This window comes from Cebus imitator, unplaced genomic scaffold, assembly GCF_001604975.1.
Source record: "Cebus imitator isolate Cc_AM_T3 unplaced genomic scaffold, Cebus_imitator-1.0 Scaffold154, whole genome shotgun sequence".
NCBI classification, from domain to species: domain Eukaryota; kingdom Metazoa; phylum Chordata; class Mammalia; order Primates; family Cebidae; genus Cebus; species Cebus imitator.
In genome coordinates, this window is record NW_016107469.1 from 1,875,596 (window position 1) to 1,897,613 (window position 22,018).

Consider the following 22,018-nt stretch of genomic DNA (forward strand, 5'->3'; position numbering starts at 1 on the left):
AAAAAAAAAAAAAAGAAAACACAAAAGGTACAAGCAATACATATCCTGCTTATTCTCTGCCTCTCTTTACAGGCAAGCAGCATTACTAGCTTCCTGTTTAGTCCTCGAGTAATATCATACATTCCTAGCATACCAAACACATTGTTCTGTACCTTGCTGTTTTTCATTTACCAGAATCTCTTAGGGATTGTTCCATCAGACATATACAGTCAAGCCCACCTTGTTCTTTTCAGTGGCTACATAGTATTACACTGTATGTGTGCCATGTATGACGATAAGCAAAAAAAAAAAAATACCAGGAGGAAAGGGAATGGGATCACATGTGATTTATTACCAGCGAATCAATACAGCTTATTCTTTTTTTTTCTCTTGAGACAGAGTTTCTCTGTCGCCCAAGCTGGAGTGCAATGGCGTGATCCCAGCTCACTGCAACCTCTGCCTCCTGGATTCGAACAATTCTTCCAGCTCAGTCTCCCGAGCAGCTGGGATTACAGGCATGCACCACCACATCCAGCTAATTTTTGCATTTATAGTAGTGATAAGGTTTTGCCATGTTGCCCAGGCTGGTCTTGAACTCCTGACCTCAAGCCATCTGCCCACCTTGGCCTCCCAAAGTGCTGGGATTACAGGCATGAGCCACTGTGCCTGGCCTAATATAGTTTATCCTTTAGGTCTCTGACTGACCAGAATCACACCCCCATGAAAAAATGAAATGAATGGAAGACAGGACAAACAAATGGAAGAAAGGAAGGGCAGGAGGTAGGCAGGCAGATGTACTCACGTATATTCATATTCCCTTACAACTATCTACAGTGAAGCTTCTTGAAGAAGATGCTAGAGCAGAAGCTAGCAAACATTTCCTGTTAAGGTCTAGACAGTAAATACTGGCTTTGGGCCATATGGTTGCTGCCATAACTACTCAATTCAGATGATGTAGTGTGAAAGCAGAGATGGGTAATACCTAAACAAATGATGTACCTATATTCCAACAGTATATTATTCATAACAGGCAGCTGCTAATTTGGCCCACTGGTTGTAGTTTGCTTGCCTCTGCACCAGAATATAAGTCACATGAAGGCAGGAGATACTGTTAATTTTACTTACTGATATATCCTCAGTAACTAGCATATAGTACCTTGCATATATGTGATCAGCTCTCAATAAATCCTAACTGAATGAAAGGCAGGGTAACCTCAACTGGAAATGACAAATAGCATCCTCAGAGAATAATTTTTGTCTTCTACTCAATCTCCCTTGATGATACAGACGGTACAGCTAGCCATGAAGTTCTCACCATGGAAGCATATGCTGGAATACTTTATTCTGAACCCTATGGAAAGCAGTTTTTACAGTGGTGGCTGAAGTGAAAATGTCATCTATCTCTTTATTTAGTCAAAATACATAAGTTCTTATTCATATATACCTGTTGGTGACATCTGTGATAAAATGTTAAAACTTCAGGCCAAATGCAGTGGCTCATGCCTGTAATCCGAGCATTTTGAGAGTCTGAGGCAGGTGGATCACTTGAGGCCAGGAGTTCAAGACCAGCCTGGCCAACCTGGTGAAACTCCATCTCTACTAAAAGCATAAAAATTAACCGGGTGTGGTGGTGTGTGTCTGTAATCCCAGCTATTCAGGAGGTTGAGGCATGAGAATTGCTTGAACCCAGGAGGTGGAGTTTGCAGTAAGCTGAGATAGCACAACTGCATTACCATCTGGGTGACAGAGTGAGATGTCTCAAAAAAAAAAAAAAAAAAAAAAAAAAAAAAAAAAAAAAAAAAAAAAAAAAAAAAAAAAAAAAAAAAAAAAAAAAAAAAAAAAAAAAAAAAAAAAAAAAAAAAAAAAAAAAGAAAGAAAAACCAACTTCAGCATAACGGAGAGAAAAACCAACTTCAGCATAAAGGAGAGAGAGAAAAGCAGTCCCTAACATCCAGGAGCTGGTCTGGCACTCACAGGTAAGATCAAGACAAAATCAAGACCACTCTGTAATCATGGCTGAATATAGACAAAACATGAACATTGTCCAAGCCACCAAATACCAAACATTTCCCTATCCTGGCAAATGTGAGTGACTGTTCTATTTTGCTAATCACAGCTTTAGCCTCACTACAGGGAAGATTTGAGATACAAAATCACAGAATTATCCTTGCTTCCTGACAGCATCTCATGTAGAGCAAAGTCCTGCTTCTTAAAACCCTCTTCAAAATCACCTAACATCAGCCCAAATCTTTTAAGTTTTTTCTAATATTCTGTTATCAAAATACCAATGGTGCGTGTTCTCCTTTGCTAAAATGAATAATAAACCCAACTTGTTCAATGACGAATGTGTCCCTAGTGATTTCTGACTGGAGGGCACTGACATAATGGAAATTTGGATGCCATGACTCTGGTCCATAATATTAATGGGGATATTTGAAAAATGACCATGCTGTAAAGTCCTAAGGTCCCTGACATATTATTGCATTTAAGACAAAATTTTACATAAAAGTTGTTGAATGGTATAATATGCATAATATAAAATACTGAAATCATAAACAAATCTAAGAGCATCTTACTGAGCTGGATACTGGCTGGCTTGTGGCTGAATTTCCAAAGATGGTGAGTCTGGCATTTAATTCTTCTGCAAGGTGAGCAGGAACATCCAAGTTACTTGATGGTGGAGGTGATGGGAAGGCCTGGCTGCTATACATGGTGGCTTCATCTTCTCTTATAATTTCCCAGTTCTAAAATGAACAGAATAAGGTTGAGCCACACATACTTTAATCTATTGCTATAGCATGTGTCTATCAAGGAGAACTAGGAAACCACTTATACCTCGGAAGACTCTCGGTTGTCAACACTTTCTGTTTCCTCGGATATTTGCCGCCTGGTGGTAAATGCACGCTGTGCTTGCAGTTGAATGTTGCCATTCTCAGCATCTGTTAGGTTGTCCCTATATTGGAAGTATAAAAAGCCATCATCTATGTCTTAAGTAGTTAAAATGATTGTCAAAGATTCTGTGATCACTGAAAAAAAATCTACATGATATCAATAAAAAAATGTATTGTTTTTGACCAAAGGCCAAAATGAGAGAGCTTCACAGATTATTTCGTTATGTTATTTTGCCATGTTATTACAAGAGTAATAAAGTTACACATACATTTTGTGAATCAGATAGCACCTTTTCTAGAAGTGGTCTTAAGCCAGGAGTAGAGTACTCCATGCACCAATGTGATGGGCAGAATGAAAGAAGGTGTAAGGACTTTATAATTAAAAGCTTAATGATTTATGAATCATCTATCTATTAGGAATGGTATCTGTTTTTTTGGTAATATACAATCACAAGCCTAAAAAGTTAACAGTAAAGATTTGTCTAGCTTAGGAGAGGTACAGTAAATCAGATTGGATGGTTAATAAGGATTACAAAAATAGAAACAATGAATAAGACCTAGCATTTGATAGCGTAACAGGTGACTACAGTCAATAATAATTTAATTTTACATTTAAAAACAACCAGAAGACTATAATTTGATTGTTTGTAGGAAAAAGGATAAATGCTTGAGGGGATGGATACCCCATTTTACATGATGTGATTGTTATGCCTTGCATGCCTGTATCAAAACATCTCAGGTACCCCATAAATATATATATATATACCTACTAAGGACCCACAAAAACTAAAATAAAAAAAATCAGATTGAACACCCTTGAATATAAATAGAATAATTTATATTATTCTAGTTATTTGCATTTACTATAACCAGACTATAAGATCAAGAATTTTGTTCAAATATTTAATAATAAAATTATTGTTAATTTATTTAATGCCACATGAGCCCACGCTAGTCAGAAGACCAGTTATTACATGGTTCTAATGGAATGCTTCAGTTTTTTTCCCCCTAAATATTTGATTTTGGCTACCTGAAAATGACATTAGCCACAGTGAAAGAAATGTGATTCTGCTCAAGTAAGGTTTGCCATAATGCTGAGGTATGCAACAGGGCAACTCTGCAGAATTTCATAGTGTCTTCAGCTTTGTAGTCTGTATGTCACTCTGTGAAGATTGATCCTTCTGTGCCATTAAGTACTTGAACCGCTGATTTGTTTTAAAAGGATTTGAGAACAGAAAATGTCTATGAAAGTGCTTGGCATATATCAGATGCAAAATATCAAAGCCAAAAATTAGGAGACTAATGAACACATTAAAAAATTACAAGTATGTTTCAAACATAAGACTAAAGGAAGACTTCATAAGACTCTACGGAAGAAGAAATGGAAGTGGATTTGAGAATAAATATGAAAAATGGGAGATTTTATAAGTGTATATACAGTTTTATGATAATAAAAGAAAAATATCACTGAGGAGACATAAATTAGAATATGTGATCTGTGCATGCTGGAAGTTATGTGGACATTGAGCAGACTGTCAAATAGGCATTTAATAAAAGATCCTTATTATTGAGTCCTTTATATTTTATAAATAATTTATATTTTATAAATAATTTATATTTTAAAAATAGAGTACTGTAGAAATTAACAGTTTATTATACTTTAATAACAAACTACAAAAATTCTTCAAGACTTCTAATTCAGCCTAAAAAGGCAAATGTACCATTTGTGGCTACATAACAATTAAAAAACTTAAAATTAAGAGGCAATTAAAAGGGTAGTATCTATGAATCAAGTATTATTAAGTCATTAAAAAAAAAAGAAACAGCAGAGTTAGGACTTTTTAAGTCCTAGGCCATAAAAATCCTAGTATTATTATAGTTTATGCATCACTATACTGTTACAAATCCATCTGAGACATGACTTCAAAGTGAGAATTAGTAAAGTATTTCAAGATTAAAATTGTAAAAACCATCAGCACATACTGAGGGGTTGGTCTTTTCCACTGCGTTCTTCTAGATTCATGGTTTACATAGTAGGTCCTTCCAAGGATATCCTGCCTCTCTTCCCACCCTGGAGGTAGAGGAGAAGGTTCTCGTTGTTGCTGCAAATGGCAAGCAGCATCTGGTTGGTCCAAAACAACCCAGCCAGGCTGAAAACAGGATGGTAGCCATTAAGTTTATGCTTGATTCTTTTAACCTTATAAATTATATGCTAAAGGAAATTTAAAAAGAGATTTTTTATATAAAGTTCTAGAAATTATGCATAGACAGAATTAACAATCCTCAACTTTTAAGACCATAATATAAATATTTTATGATAATGAAGACTTTTTTTGCAAAAATGATAACCATTTAATTTTTGTTTGAAATTATCCAAAAATTTTTCCAAAAAAACCTTTAAAGGCAAACGCCTATAAAGTTTCCACCGGGTTCTGCCTGGGTGACAGAACCAGACCCTGTCTCAAGGTAGAACAACAACCAAAACTTTAAAACAAATCTATTTACAATTTTCCTAACAAAAAATAAAAGTGAGGTGATAGATTTAATTTGCCTGATTTAATCATTATGCATTGTAAACACACATCAAAATATCACACTGTCCTCTATAAATATATACAATTACTGTTTGTCAATCAAAAATGAAAATTAAAAAATCTAATAAAATAAAGGACAAAAAATCTAATAAAATAAAGGACAAAAAATCTTTTAAATAAACAACAGTGGAAAGTTGGAAAAAAAAAGCACTGAGAAATTGAGAAGCATAGTTTAAGTTACTGGTGTAATCTCAGGCTATTCTCTAAATTATAAGCTGAATGACGGGCAAGGATTACGTGTTATTGGTCATGGTCTTTCCTGAAGAGAAAGCACCTTGCTTATGGTAGAAATCAATAACTATCTGAGACATGGAAAAATGATTAAAGGTCAAATACATAGACGGGCAAGATAGGGAAGGGCAAATGATTTTGAAATAATTGTTACAGTGAACTCTCTAGTGATGGAAAAGTCATTGTGATTCCCTTGTCTGATTTTCTCTCTTTCTCCTCTGGACTGAGGCAAGCCATTTTAGTAAAGCCATAAAACAGCCAAATAAAGATTTTTTTTAAAAATGCACTGGAAGTTTGGTTTCTCAGAGACTAACAAGAGGCAAAATTAACACAAAACCTTAGTTAAGCCTAAAGTAAGGAACTGATAGAAAAGAGTAGCAAGAATTAATGCTTTTATATGGGAAACCTCATAAAAGAAAAGGCAGTAGGTAAAAGATTTTATTAAATACTGACTGGTTAGGACAACATTCGAAACTGAAATAAACTGGTGAAGAAAACTTTAAAAATGCTCCCAAAGGGACACAAAAGAAGACCTTAATAATGGAAAGGCATGGTCTGATCTTGGCTGGGAAGATTCAGTCTCACAAAGGTGTCAATTCTTCCTAAGGTAATCTATAAATTTGCCAAAATTCCAACACAACTACATTAGGATTTAAAAAAAAATAGGCCAGGCACAGTGGCTCACACCTGTAATCCCAGCACTTTGGGAGGCCGAGGTAGGTGGATGACCTGAGGTCAGGAGTTCGAGACCAGCCTGGCCAACATGGGGAAACCCCGTCTCTCCTAAAAATACAAAATTAGCCTGGCATGGTGGTGCATGCCTATAATCTCAGCTATTCAGGAGACTGAGGCAAGAGAATTGCTTGAACCTGGGAGGCGGAGGTTGCAGTGAGCCAAGATTGTACCATTGCACTCCAGCCTGGGCAACAAGAGTGAAACTCTGTCCCCCTCACTCCCCCCAAAAATACAAGGCAATTCTCAAGTTCAAATAGAAATATAAACAAGCAGCAATAAGCAGCACAATTCTAAAAAAGAAGAGCAAGAAGTGAAGATCAACCCTACCAGATAAAGCATATTATAAACAACAACAATTAAAGCTGTGTGGTACTGCATGCAACAACAGGCAGCTCAATAGATTTGCCCAGAAAGAAATTCAACTTTATAGGAATTTCAACCGGGCACAGTGGCTCACACCTGAAATCCCAGCACTTTGGGAGACCAAGGCAGGTGAGTCACTTGAGGTCAGAAGTTCCAGACCAACCTGGCCAACATGATGAAACCCCATTTCTACCAAAAATACAAAAATATGCTGGGTATGGTGGCAGGTGCCTGTAATCCCACCTATTTGGGAGGCTGAGGCAGGAGAATTGATTGAGCCCAGGAGGTGGAGGTTGCAGTGAGCTGAGATCGCACCACTGCACTTATCCTGGGTGACACAGCAGTACTCTCTCTCAAAAACAACAACAACAAACAACATTTATAGGAATTAAGAATAAGATAAAGACATTTCAAATCTGTGGCAAAATAGGCAAATTACTTACAAAATGGGTACCCATTTGGGAAAAAACTTCACTTGAATCCCTACCTCATGCCTTATATCAGGATAAGTTACAGACTGAATAATATTTAAATGTTTAAAAGTAAAACTAAAAAGTATTAGTAACAAATTTTTGGAAATTTTAGAAATATATTTTAAGAGTGGGACACTGTTGAGTATGACACCAAACCCTCAAAGCATGAAAGAGAAGATCCATAAACTTGACAATAAAACACCCAAATTTGTATATGGCCCAAACTACTAAATAACAACAAAAAACAAAACAAAAACCCACAAATAACATATAACATAAGTACATCACAAAGTGGCAAACATTTTGGTACTTTGATAATAGACACAGAATAATTTCCTTATATGCAGAGTTTCTGTTCTAGGCCTGGAGAACAGCAATACATGACGGCGGTGTGACAGGCAGTGGATTGCTTAGAAGATGGAAGATAATTCTTCTGTGTTGGAAGGCTAGACTTGAAAATTAGGGCTCAGGGAAAAGAGTTGGGAAGGAAAGGAATGTTTTTTGGTAGCAGGGAGAAATGATTAGGGGTTTCTGCAGCAAGGCTGATTTATTTTGGCTAGTTCTGTATAGAAGGTGAGGGGTGTTGGCAGAGGAAGATGACAGAATAAATTATTTTGGGGAAAAAGGTCTGGACGGAAATTTTTCTTTCTTTCTTCTCTCTCCTCACAGGGTCTCATTCTGTCACCCAGGTTGGAGTGCAGTGGTGCAATCACAGGTCACTGCAGCCTTGACCTCCTGAGCTCAAACAATCCTCCCACCTTAGCTTCCTGAGTAGCTATGGCTATAGGTGCGTACTACCATGCCAACCTAATTTTTTATTTTTTGTAGAGATGGGGTCTCGCTATGTTGCCTAAGCTGGTCTCAAACTCCTGGGCTCAAGCAATCCTCCTGCCCTGGTCTCCCAAAGTGCTGGGATTACCAGCATGGGCCACTGTGTCCAACCTTGCTTTTTTTCTTTTTACCTCTTTTGTAAGAATTGGAATCTCTGTTTTTTTTCTTTTTATGGCCCAAATTCCATTCTCTTCTTTCCCTATATCCTCTTACTTCGTCTGCCTATCCATGTTTATCTTCCTTCTTTCTTACTTTTCCTTTACCTTAAATTATTATAATATAGCATCTATTATGCCTAAAAATTAGTCTTACATAGATTGAATCAGATTGTATTTTTCTGGTTTCAATCCCAAAAACATGTAAGTTAAATTTTTATATTTTACTCTTTTGAGAAAACATAAGCTTAACATTTTTTGGTGAATATAATCAATGATTACTTTCCTTTAAGATTAATATAATTTATTAATAAAAGAGTTTTCACTACTGCTGTAAAGGATTATAAAAATAGTGCTAGAAAAATGGTACCAAAAGAATATTTCTTTTAAAGCTTCTTAGAGATTTCTCTCTTAAATGTCTGCTTATTGTATTTATATTATCTGAGTAAATTCAAGAAGAGAAAGAACAAAAATTAATTTATTAAGGGCTTTTAAAAAATGGTCTCAAGTTTGTGGAAGTACAGTTGTGCAATCAAACACTGTTTAGAAAGACTGGATAGAATGCCTCTACACAGTCAATTTTTTGGATAGGATGCCTTCCTATTAAATGTGTATCAGCTGCTATTCTCTATAAAATAACTTTCTAAGTATTAATGAATCTTATTTAATTTCTAACCTCAAAGCCAATATGTAATTGCCCCCAATTTAATCAAGTCAAAGAGGGTCACAAAGAAAGCATTCAGAGGTATAACCAAGAGTTTACATGTTAATTTTGTAAAACACATACAACTAACCCTAAAGTTGTAAGGGGTACAAAAATCAAAGATTACATAATTATCTACTATAGCCATACTTTACTACAGAATACAGACTATCTAAGAGTCACCTTCATTTCAAAATTAAAATTGTTTTCCTTAAATAGTAGAATTTTATATATACAGTCACAAACTAGCTGTCAAATGACTAGGCAAGACTCCTCTAGTCATTAGCTACACAGATTCATGTGTAAATAAGCACAGAGTTATGTGTTTGAATTCCTAGGCCCTTTCAAAAATAAACTCCTACACGCTTACCTCTCCTGAAATTATAAGGTGCACTCTGAGAGAATTCAAACATTGAGACATGCGACTGCAAAATGAAGCGAAGCAGTTCTTGCCACAGAAACTGAACTGTGAATAAGGTCCTATGATGTGTGCATGTGGGCAAAACTTGGAGCAGGTTACTAAATAACGAAATGCTGTTAAAATTTTTTAAGTTACTAAGCAAATAAATTTTTTTTCTTTACAGCAGATATCCTTCATTTCAAACAGAATTCCATTATGCAAGATACTCTGGTACGCCAAAAAGCCAGGTAGAGAAACTTCCATTGAATAAATACTTGAAAACTTTAAAGAGGATTATTACATGAAAATCGGAGAAAAAATAAATAAGAAAAAGTTAATCAAGTAAGTGAAGATACAACTGAGAGGAAAACAAGTTCTTTGATCACTAAACTAAGGGCTATCTATACTCTCTGATTTGAAGAAAAAAGTTCTTTCCTGGCTCATGCCTGTGATCCCAGCACTTTGGGAAGCAAAGGTGGGTGGACAGCTTGAGGCCAGGAGCTCAGGAGTTCAAGATCAGCCTGGCCAACATAGTGAAACCCCGTCTCTACTAAAACTATAAAAATTAGCCAGGCATGGTGGCACATGCCTGTAGTCCCAGCTACTTGGGAGGCTGAGGCACAATAATTGCTTGAACCCAGGATGCGGAGGTTGCAGTAAGCTGAGATTGCACCACGGCATTCCAGCATGGGCCATAGAGGAAGACTGGCTTCCTCTAGGGAAAAAAAAAAAAAAAAAGGCTTTCCTTCTGTTAAAGATTTTCCCGCAAAGCAAAATCTTACTAGTGCATTTACAAATTTCCCAGAAAGCTTTGTTGCAAATTCACTACCTGTTCTAGAGCTTTCTCTCTCAAGGTACATAGGCATGTGAGGTAGAGCCTAGCCCCTGGGGAAGGCCGTCAGCTTTTCTTATGGAGACCTAAGCAGGCCCTCAGTCAAAGAGGCAAAAGTGTTAAGCAAGGCACCAAAAAAGAACCCTCCAGAGTAATTTGGTGCCATATGCTGTGTATGTTCAGTGACTACTGTTGATAGGGTTTGGCTGTGTTCCCACTCAAATCTCATCTTGAATTATAGCTCCTATAATCGCTTCATGCTGTGGGGGGGACTCAGTGGATAGGAGGTAACTGAATCATGGGGACAAGTTTTTCCCATGCTGTTCTCATGACACTGAATAAGTCTCACGAGATCTGATAGTTTTATATAGCAGTTCCCCGCTATATACTTTCTTGCCTGCCACCATGTATGCTGTGCCTTTGCTCCTCTTTCACCTTCCACCATGATTGTGAGGCCTCCCAGCCATGTACAACTAGGAGTCCATTAAACCTCTTTTTCCTTATAAATTACCCAGTCTCAGGTATTTCTTCATAGCAGTATGAAAATGGACTAATACAGCTATTGAATAAATGATACTTCTTTTTGATGATAATGTGCTTTTAAAGGGAACCTCAAAGAGCAGGTATTTTTTTGCCCCCTTTTCAAATCATAAATTTTTCAGCAGGAAGAAACCCTCAAGGTCATCTGGTGCCATCCTGTCACTCTGCAAACAAGATCCTGAGGTTCAGAAAAGTTCAATGACTCACACAGGCCTGGTTGGATAGAATGTGCAACTAGAATTCCAGTCTCCAAACCCTATTCAATTCTATTTGAAATGCATACTTTCCGCCTCCTATTTGATTACCCCGGATGGATGTAGCTCTACACAAATCTTGACTTGAACTTTCCTCTCCTTCTGTCATCCATGACAATTTTTAAATACTACTTGCCCCACATACATAAAGCTCTTTATTAGATCACTTAAATTCTCCTTGCCCCCTAATTCCCTTCCTTTCCTATGAGCCCTCCCACCATAATAAGATTATCAATGGAACTTAAATTTCATAAAACAGTTCCTAATTAGTGGAGTCTCCTCAAAATGTCCATATATTTAACTTCAAAATACTAAATTGTATTATTTCTTTAATGGAAAACATGAAGTTTTAGAAAACTTTGCAAAACTAAATTTATATTCTGTTCCCTATTTCTTAACCTTTAAGAAGGCCATCAAAAATTGGGGCCATTTATTCTACAGAAATATTCTTAGAGGAAAGAAACTATTAATGAATGCTTATGTGAAATAAATGTCCAAGTAAATAATTTTTATTGCACACATAACTTCATTCAATAAAGTTATTGTTCTTTAGAGTACAGTAAAATAAGAAACTAATTTTTTTTAGTTTAACCAAATATTTATAAAATCTCACCTCTAATTCCTCAGCCTGTTCTGCATTATCGTCTTCTGAGCCATTGGTTTTAGGTAAATAAGTCATTTTTAGTCTCAGATAACCTTTAACTCTTGATTTGTGACTGTAGAAAAGGAAAAAAATATTCATAAAAATTTAACACCAGGGAGAAAAGTATTCAATTAATAAGAGCTTAATGAACCCCCAGTAGCTAGCAGGGTGTCTACAAGGGGAGGCTCAAAGACAAGTTCCAGGGCAGAAGATATCCAGGGAAAGGAACAGAAGGTGGAGAAAAGGAAAACATATATAAATAAATAATTGTTGGCTACAAAGAAGATGCTAAGGAAGTTTAAGTAAATGAACAGAGACAATGTCAAAGAGAAGCTGGCCTTGAGTTGGGATTAGAAGATTGGGGAGGATTCTTACCTGTGACAGCAGAGGAAAAGGCATATGAGTGGGAAGAGGGCAAGATCCAGGAAACAGGAAATTTGGCATGCAATTAAGGAAATGACAGTAGTTGAGTTTGGCTGGATTAAAGGATTTATAAAGGAGACTAAAGGAGGTAGGGATGGTCCAGAGGTCATGTAAAATCAAAGAAGTTCAGACTTTATTTTGCATATTTTGGCAAACCACTGAGCATTTTGAGATGTGCTTTAGGGTTATTAATTTGGCCATACTGTACTGGATGACAGAAGAGTAGAAGGTAAGGCCTGATAATTGTCTGAAACCTGCTACATCTCCTTGGCAGCTGTTTGAATCTGCCACACATCAATTTACCTAATCTATTTTTATATCGTATCACCTCTGAATAATTACTTGTCTAAGCTAAAGGCTGCTGCCTGCTGTAGTAATACTTTAAATCTTTTGAAAACCTGCCTTTCACAAGCTGCTGCTCCTTCTTTTTTTTTTGAGGTAGCATCTCCCTCTGTTGCCCAGGCTGGAGTGCAGTGGCTCAATCATGGTTCACTGCAGCCTTGACCTTCCAATCTCAGGTGATCTGCCCACCTCAGCCTCCCAAATAACTGAGACTACAGGCATGCACCACCATGCCCAGCTAATTTTTGTTTTTTTTTTATAGAGACGAGGTTTTATCTTGTTTCTCAGTCTCGTCAGGAATTCCTGGGCTCAAGCAATCCACCCACTTCAGCCTCCCAAAGTGCAACCATTACAGTGTTTTCATAAGCTTTTAATTTAAGGCTTAATTCTATCTGTTGCCCTCACCAATTCTAACATCCGATGATTTACTTAAGAAATCCTTGCTTGTCTCAGCTTTCTATATAGATTTTTGGGGGATGATTTTTACAGTTATCAAATATGTAGCAATTACCCTATGTCTTTCTAGACAAGAGTCCTAATCCTTTTATTCTGTCTTCAAGAGATTACCTATCCCTACTCCAAAGCCTCCCCTAATCTTTTTAGCTCTTCTCTGTATAGTTCTCATGGATTTGGCAAATTTAGTGTATCCTTCCCTGAGTAGTCAATGAAATCCCCGATGCTTACTTCCAAGGCCACTAATGTGGCTTGTGTCTCCATAGTGAAGGAGACGTGAACATTCTGACTTGTTGCTATAAAAGATGGATACAGAGAATGTGCTCAGAACTTGTTTTTTTGAAAAGATTCTCTACAATTGTATGTTTCATGTCTTCTCAATTAGAAAATAAGCCTCAAGGTTTTGATTTAATGAAGCTCAAACAAATTTAGGAATGTAGTACATTTTCTATCTGAATAAAGTTCTTTCTGCACTTGCAGTAATATTCGGTGCAGACAGAAGCAGCAAATTGTATTTTTTAAAGACAAAGACACAAGAGAGCATCTGACAAACTGAAAAGCAGGCTACTAGGACAATCAAATAAGAAAAAACAACTTAGTTTTTCTCTGTATACAGATGTCACAATCAGTCTAAAATTAAAGGATGCAAAGAGACTGACATTCCAGATATCTACAAAAATTAAATGTGACTTCCTTTATAGAAAGTAATTTTGTTTTAATATTTATATTACAAACAGTAATTTTCAAAAAACATTTTTAAGTGAAAATTTTTACTAAGTTTCCATAGTACATTTTCAAATGCATTTTATAGTTTAAGAAACAAGACAAATACTGTCGCTTTCACAGATGTCCTTTCTCTGCTTTAGTTTGACCTTTCAGACAGTAAATCCACACACATGTTTTGACTAGATTTTACTTCAAAATGTGGTATAGAAGATCAAAAGGAGTTTTAGTTACAGCTTAAGTTTAAATTTTTTTGATAAACATCAAGTAATTTCATTTAGGAAAATGGAATTATAAGCATGCTATTTGGGTTTTAAATTCCAGTCTTATGTTACTTTCTCTAAATATTTGAGTCTTCTGAAATACTTTTTAAAGTAGGCAAAATATAGTTAGGTTTTTCCGAAATTGGCTTTGTGCATGTCGAGTTGGATAATGGTTTTAGATGAATTCATGTTTAAAAGCATAGTATTATGACAATATGACATAAATTTTAAGATATAAAATAAATATAAAATAATGACACATTCTACCCTTCTAGTCTGATAAGTATTAAGAGGACAAATCTTTCCCAAAGAAGTGTGATCACTTTCTGTATTTTCAGAATGTTTTGCAATGTGCACATAGTACTTCTTAATCAGAAACAGCAATGAAGCTTTTAAAAAATAATAATATTTAGAAGCAGCTTATTTATAGAAGTTTAAACCCTGAATTTCTAATGAGGCTACTGGAAAGTGTAATGAAGAGACAAAAAACTTAGTATGCTATTATTTTATATTTACTGACCTTCTTGGGTGAAGAACAAAATCCTTAAATGTATATGGTCTCTCCATTCTTGGATTTTCTGTCTAGAATAAAATAGTGAGTTTTCAAAATATATCTATAACACCAAAAGCATGTACTTCTCAAGAATCACCTAAGGCATAATTGAAGTTAGAAGTGAGAGAAAAAACGTTGCTTTAGTTTATCCAATGCTAACTTGACAGTACTTTCACTTTTCTGCCCAAGAGGAAGTGCCGCTGGCATCACAACTCAAACGAAAATTAGCTGAGCAGGTGGGTTGTGGAGCCAAAGGGGGGCAGAAGAGAATAAGCAGAAAAACAATATAGAGTGGCTAGTACACTGACATCTCAAAAGAATATGGAATATGCACATGTCTGCAGCCTTGGTTAGAGCACAGAGATAATTGCAGGAGATCAAAAAGTAAATAGCCTGGAAAGTAAGAATGGATTAAATATATTACTAAAAAGTTATGGCCTTGCACCCTGTTTAAAAAGAAAAAAAGCTTATGCACTGGAAAGACTATAGAGAGGTAGCAAATATAACTCAAAAGACTGAAAAATAAGTGTTTTTTCTCTTTCTTTAAAGTTCAGCAGCTGTTAGTTTTTATTATCCTCTGCTGTTTTGTATTGTTAACTACCCAGTCTGCCTTGAAACTCTTTTCTTAAATTCTCATGACATTATTTTACTTGGTTCTTTTCCTGTTTCCCCTTGTCTGCCTTCTTTTTCTTTTCTGATCCACTCATGTTGACTGAGGGTCAATGGATGGCCCTCTGTTCTTATGTCTTTTATAAGGGAAGCCCTTTATTCTCCGAGATTCTGCTGTTAACCTGCACAGTGATAACTCTCAATCTTTCTAGTTCCTTTTCCCTATATAATTGGTTTTTATCTGTCAGCAGTCCACTTTAAACTTTGTTTCCTATCAAAACTCAGTATGTCCAAAAATATATATTTTTTAACATTTCAAAACAAAATGACTTTCTTCCTCACTTTTCCACGAGATGCCACCCTTATCTTCCCAGTTCAACTTGTACTATCTTTACTTTTTGCTTATTTTCTTAAGCCTCCATGTCAGCCATGTGATTCAATAATGTTCTATTTTACAATGTTTCCTGAATCTGTTCTCCTCCTTGCTATATGCTTAGTTCTCATTCTTAGTGTTTCATGTTTCTAGTGTTGTAAACTATCTTAATTTTCTTCTGTGAGCTTAGGCACTCCTCACTCTAGTTATTCAGCAAGTATTTTCAAACTAATCTTTTTTACACAATGCTTTCCACGATAACAAATATCAGAAATTATTTATTTCTCACTGAGGTTCATGTATGAAAATCTTAAAAAGAAAATGGAAACAGAAAATTGAAACAAGTTTTTAGAAAACAGTATGCCTAAAATATAAAAGTAGTACACATTTGATAATTCAATTATTTACACTAACTATATTGTATATATGTAAGTATTTATTAAAAAAAATAAACACGAAAACTCATGGACACCTATACCAACCGGTAATGGATAAAGTGGAACATCCACTTGACCTAGGAAATCATCTCTTGTCTATAAGAGAAAGAAGAAAAAATAAAATTAGTAATACGCTCAATTTCTTTAGAAGATTTTGATGAGACAGTGCCATCATTCACAGAAAACGTAGATTTTTTTTTTTTCAATTCAATCCTATGCAGCATTACTGGAAAACAAAATGTGGTACAACTTCTGGTAATAGCAGAGTACAATATCTTAGATTAATTCTTCTGCGGATAACAATTATATTCTGTGACAAAATACCAAAACAGCTATTTGAAAGTACAACAGTACAAACAGAAAGTACCCAGAACAAGCAGAAACTGGAGGGAAGTCAATCCTTCCAAGAAGAAACTACACTAGGTAGGATTCAGTATTTATATGGCTTTTCCTCTAGCAGTATTCCACAGTCCACATAATGCAGACAGCCTAGAACTTAAGCTGAAATCCTCACTATTACGGGATTGAGGAGTCAGAAGGCCTAGTTTGGGGCTAACAACATATCTAGAAAAAGAGGAGAAAAATCCCAGGAAAAAAGAAGCCACCAGAGTTTCTCCAAATCTAAATATAAACTCTTACCCAAATCCCTGTTTAACCCTGAACCAAACAAGTGAAAGGCAACAGCTAGAAGGCTGAGAGGGCTGAGCACTGATTTCTGCTGATGTTCACCAAAAGAGAAGCAGAATTTGGAGTTCAACTATGTTAACGAGCTGGAACAAAAATCAATACTCTTGACTGGGCATGGTGGCTCACACCTGTAATCCTAGCACTTTGGGAGGCTGAGGCAGGCAGATCACCTGAGATCAGGTGTTTGAGACCAGCCTGGCCAACATGGTGAAATCCCATCTCTACTAAAAATACAAAAATTAGATGGGCATGGTGGTATGTGCCTGTAATCCCAGCTACTTGGGAGGCTGAGGCAGGAGAAACACTTGAATCCAGGAGATGGAGGACGCAGTGAGCTGAGACCGTGACACTGCACTCCAGCCTGGGTGACAGAGTGAGACTCCATCTCAAAAAAAAAAAAAATCAACACTCCTCAGGGAAATATAATAAAATTCATTGCCTCCATTAGTTACTATATTCATTGTCCAGCCTACAATAAAAAAATTACTAGACATGCAAAGAAATGAAAAAATGAGCCAGTATCAAGAGAAAAGGTAATCAATAGAAACTAACGACAAGATGACCCAGATTGTGGAATAAGAAGACAGGGAAAATAAAGCAGCTATTATAAAGATATTCAAAGGACTTAAAAGAAAAATAAGGCCATAATGAATGAAAAGATGGGTAATCTCTGCGGTGAAATGGAAACTAAAAATGAATCAAATGTATATTTTATTTCATTTTATTTTTGAGACAGAGTCTTGCTCTGTTGCCCAGGCTGGAGTGTAGTAGTGCAATCACAGCTCATTGCAACTTCCATCTCCCAGGTTCAAGTGATTCTCCCATCTCAGACTCCCAAGTAGCTGGGATTACAGGCCTGCACCATCATGCCTGGCTTTTTTTTCTTTCTTTTTTTTTTTTTTTGTATTTTTAGTAGAGATGGGGTTTCACCATGTTGACCAGTCTGGTCTCAAACTCCTGACCTTAAGTGTTCTGCCCACCTTGGCCTACCAAAGTGCCTCCCAGAGGAGATAGCCACCTGGTGGCTAACTCCTGATATGATGCACTGAGAAATGCTTGTGCCCTTCTCAGTGCATCATATCAGGTGTCTGACACCACACCTGGCAAATGTACATTTTAGAAATGAAATTTCTAAAATGAAATATATGAAATAAAAAAATTCAGTGGATGGGTTTAAAAGACGATCGAAGATGACTGGAGAAAAGTAACATGAACTTGAAGATATAGAAACAGAATTTATTTATATGAAAAATAAAGATAACTTGAGGAAAAATTTCAAGCAGTCTGACATATGCATAACTAGCGTTCCACAAAGGGGGATGGGTAATAGGGCAGAAAAATATCTGGGGAAAAAAACAGCCAAAATATTCACACATTTACAAAAGAGACAGTCAACAAAGTCAGTGAACTGAAGCAGGATAAATGTAAAGAAAACATAGGTAGACATATCATTATTAAATGCTGAAAACAAAAGATAAACAGAAAATCTTGAAAGCAGCCTAATAAAAACAATGCATTACACACAGGAGAATAAAAATACAAATAATGGTTGACTTCTCATCAAAAACAATGGAAGCCAGAAGAAAACTGAATGATATCTATAAGTGCTGAAAGAAAAAAAGTACCAAGAATTCTATATCTAGGAAAAATTATCCATGAAAGAGAAAAGAAAAATAAAAATACTCTTGGATAAAGTTAATTTGTCATCAGCAGACAAATTGTTGGCACTACAGAATATGCTACAGGAAGTTTCTCAGGTTGAGGATAAGTGGCACCAGATAGAAATTCAGATCTAAAGATACGAGTAATAAAGAACAAAATGATAAAGATGTGGGTAAAGTTTTTTTTTTTTCACTACCTTCTCAATCTCTTAAAGAACAAATTGTTATATACAGAAAAAAATTAAATCGCTACACTATGGGTTTAAAAAATGCAGATGTAATGCAAATGACAACATTGTGCAAAAGATAGGTGGAATAATCACATCTACATTGTTGCAAGACTTACATTTTATATAAAGTGGTATGATGAATAGAAGTTAATCATTAATTGACTGAAGAACTAAGAATCCCTGAGAAGAGTTAAAATAGAATACTGAAAATATTTGACTAACCCAAAATAAGGCAGGAAAAGAGAAACAAAGAAACAGATGAGATGAAAAGAAATAAATTACACATTCTGAGTTCTAAATCCAGCCATATAAATTATGACAGACTAAATAGTCCAATTAAAGACAGAGATTGTCAGTCTGACTAAATATGCAAAACCTAACTATATGTTGCCTATAAAAGACAGCTATCATTATTATGTAAAAATATTTTATTAAATATTTTTCAACTTTTTCACTTTTTTCCTTTTTTTTTTTTTTTTTTAAAGAGACAGTTTTGCCATCTTACCCAGGATAGTCTCAAACTCCTGAGTTCAAGCAATCCTCCTGCCGTGTTGTCTCAAAGTGCTAGGATTACAGGTGTGAGCCACTGTGCCTGGCCGACTTCTCATTTTAAAATAATTTCAGATTAAAAAAAAATTGTAAAATAGTATGAAGAATCCTCATGTACTTTTCATCCAGATCCCCTAAAAGTTAACATCTTAAATAGCTATATTTTAATGATCAAACTCAGAAGTACTATTAACTACTCTACAGACTTGATTCAAAATTCACCAAATGTCTGACTAATTTTAGTCCAGGGTCCAATTCAGATTCACATATTGCATTTAGTAGCCCTGTCTCTTTAGTTTCTTTTACTCTAAAAAGTACCTTAGTCTTTCTTTGTCCTTCATAATCTTGACATTTTTGAGGAGTAATAAGTAGTTATAGAATATCCTTGTAATATTTCTTCATGGTTGAATTTAGATTATGCATTTTTTTGCAAGAATACCATAACGATGATGCCTGTGCCCTTCTCAGTGCATCATATCAGGAGGCATATGATACTGATTTATTGCATTACTAATGATATTAACTTCAATCATTTGGTTAAGGTGCTGTCTTCCAGGTTTCTCAATATTTTCCCCTTTGTAATTAACAGTATCTTGTGGGAAAATCCTTTAAGGTTATGTAAATAGCCCATTTCTCATCATACTTTTGCTCACAAACTTTAGCATCCATTGATGATTCTTACCTGTAACAATTATTACTGCGGTGCTTGCCAAATGCTGACTTTCTATTTCTACCATTTCCACTATTCTTTCATATTAATTAATTATAACTCTGCTGAAATAATTTCCCCCTTCCTCCCATTTATACATTCTGCCACTTATTTTTATCATCACAAACTTACTGATATTTATATTATAAAATATAATCGATTACTGTCACTTATTTTTTTATTCAAATTGTCCCAGATCTGGTCATTGAGAGTCACTTCATGTTAGTTTTTGTGCATTTACGACATCTCCTCAATTTTTTTGTGTACTTCCTTACTTTTTGGCACCGCAAAATGTTGCATGTTCAGCATATACTTTCCTTATCCCTGCTCAACAATCAGCCACTTCTCCAGAGAACCCTGATAAATTTTACTGGAGAATCATATTTAGATACAAAGACTGGAGTTCAAGGTGCTTATTACTTTTAGGCTCAAGAAATGACCTTTAAATGTAAATACACAGATAAATTGAAAATAAAGGTATGAAAAAAATAATCAGGTATACAGTAAGTATAAGTAGCCATAATATCAGACAAATTAGATTTCATGATGAGTACTGCCATGAATAAAAAGAAACATTTCATAACAATAAAGAGATCAATTCATAAAATATTACTATAACTCAACAATATGAATCAATAATAAACAGAAAAACTATCCAATTGAAATGGGCATAAAGCTTGAACAGATATTTCAAGCTAGAAGATAAATGAATGGTAAATGTTATATGAAAGGATGTTTATCACTGTTAGTCATCAGGGAAATGCAAATTAAAATCACAATGCAGTACCAATTCAAACCCCCTGGAACAGCTAAAATAAAAAAAGTCTGACAATAACAAATTTTGGTCAGGATGTAGAGCAATAACAACTCTCTTATAAAGTTAAACATATACCACTATATGATTAAGAAATTCTACTCCTTGTATTTTTTTGAGAATAAAAACAAATGTCCTCTAAAATACTTCAAGAAAGTTCACAGAATTTCATTCATAATAGCATACACTGGAAATAACTCAAGTGTCCTTTGAAAGATGAAACTGTGGTATATGTAAGCAATATAATTAGCAATGAAATGAAATAAACTTACATACAAAATAACATAGATAAATCTCAAAGAAAAGTTTTTTTTTTTTTTTTTTTTTTGGAGACTGTGTTTCACTCTTGTTGCTCAGGCTGGAGTGCAATCGTGGCTCACTGCAACCTCTACCTCCTGGGTTCACACAATTCTCCTGCCTCAGCCTCCCGAGTAGCTGAGATTACAGGCATGTGCCATCACACCCAGCTAAGTTTTTTGTATATTAGTAGAGAGGAGGTTTCACCATGTTGGCCAGGCTAGTCTTGGCCTCCTGACCTCAGGTAATCCACCTGCCTAGGCCTCCCAAAGTGCTAGGATTATAGGCGTGAGCCACCATGCTGGCCAGTAAAGTTTGATTATAAAAAGAAGATACAAAAGAGTAACTGCTGTCCTATGTAATTTACATGAACTGTAAAAGAAACAAAAATGGAAGACTGGAAGAGTAGATGACAGCAGAGCGAGAAGTGAGGTAATAAGTGAAAGTCCTAATACCAAACAGTAAGTATCTCCCCAACATTTTTCTTTGTTTCACTTGGCTTCTAGAATACTGGCAGACAAATGTGTATACTTCTCAGGAAAGAAAATTCCTCTCTGGAACAACTAAGCAACCCAATAAGACAGATTTACAGATATTAAAACCTGGAAGTCTTTCAATAAAATGACTAATCATCTCTGCTCACCCCAAAGTGAAGTCCACTAGTCAGTAGATGCCCATGAACAAAACCCTTCCAGTAAATACTGGAATCTTATACATTATGGACAGTTAAGGACTACTAAATATTTGGGGAAAGTTTATAACATGAAACACATAAAACACATAGACCTAAATCAAAGAAGTGAGTCTGATGAATAAGAATCAGTCAAATTGCAAGAAAAATACTTCAGAAAAAACATAATATTCCCAGAGATAAGAGAAGGTGAACCATCTGTCAAACAAAATAGGAGGCTTCAAAAAAGAAGCAATTAGAGGACAAGAAATATCTCTTAGAAATCAAAAATACAACTCAAATAAAAACTTCAAGATAGAGTTAGAATACAGAGTTAAAAAAATTCTCAGAAAGTAGAGCTAAAAGACAAAATAATAAACAATAGGAGCCTACACATAAGGAAATGACAGGAGAAAATTTAAAAGTCAACATTGAAATAATAGGCATTCGGCCGGGCGCGGTGGCTCAAGCCTGTAATCCCAGCACTTTGGGAGGCCGAAGCGGGTGGATCACGAGGTCAAGAGATCGAGACCATCCTGGTCAACACGGTGAAACCCCGTCTCTACTAAAAATACAAAAAAATTAGCTGGGCATGGTGGTG

The 22,018-nt window shown here is 35.6% G+C and overlaps 1 protein-coding gene across 4 annotated transcripts in view; it reads right to left on the minus strand.

The window, feature by feature from the left end:
• The window catches only part of NEDD4 (NEDD4 E3 ubiquitin protein ligase), a 176,392-nt gene that overhangs the window by 38,904 nt on the left and 115,470 nt on the right, over positions 1–22,018 (minus strand). For 3 of the 4 annotated variants that reach the window (XM_017543382.2, XM_017543379.2, XM_017543376.2), the window contains 6 exons: positions 15,846–15,896; positions 14,349–14,410; positions 11,595–11,697; positions 4,854–5,020; positions 2,815–2,932; positions 2,556–2,723 (listed from right to left, as the gene is read on the minus strand). In XM_017543382.2, coding sequence (XP_017398871.1) covers positions 2,556–2,723; positions 2,815–2,932; positions 4,854–5,020; positions 11,595–11,697; positions 14,349–14,410; positions 15,846–15,896 — 669 coding nt within the window. The remainder of the gene's footprint in view (positions 1–2,555; positions 2,724–2,814; positions 2,933–4,853; positions 5,021–11,594; positions 11,698–14,348; positions 14,411–15,845; positions 15,897–22,018) is intronic. The other variant, XM_017543378.2, reaches the window with a different exon arrangement.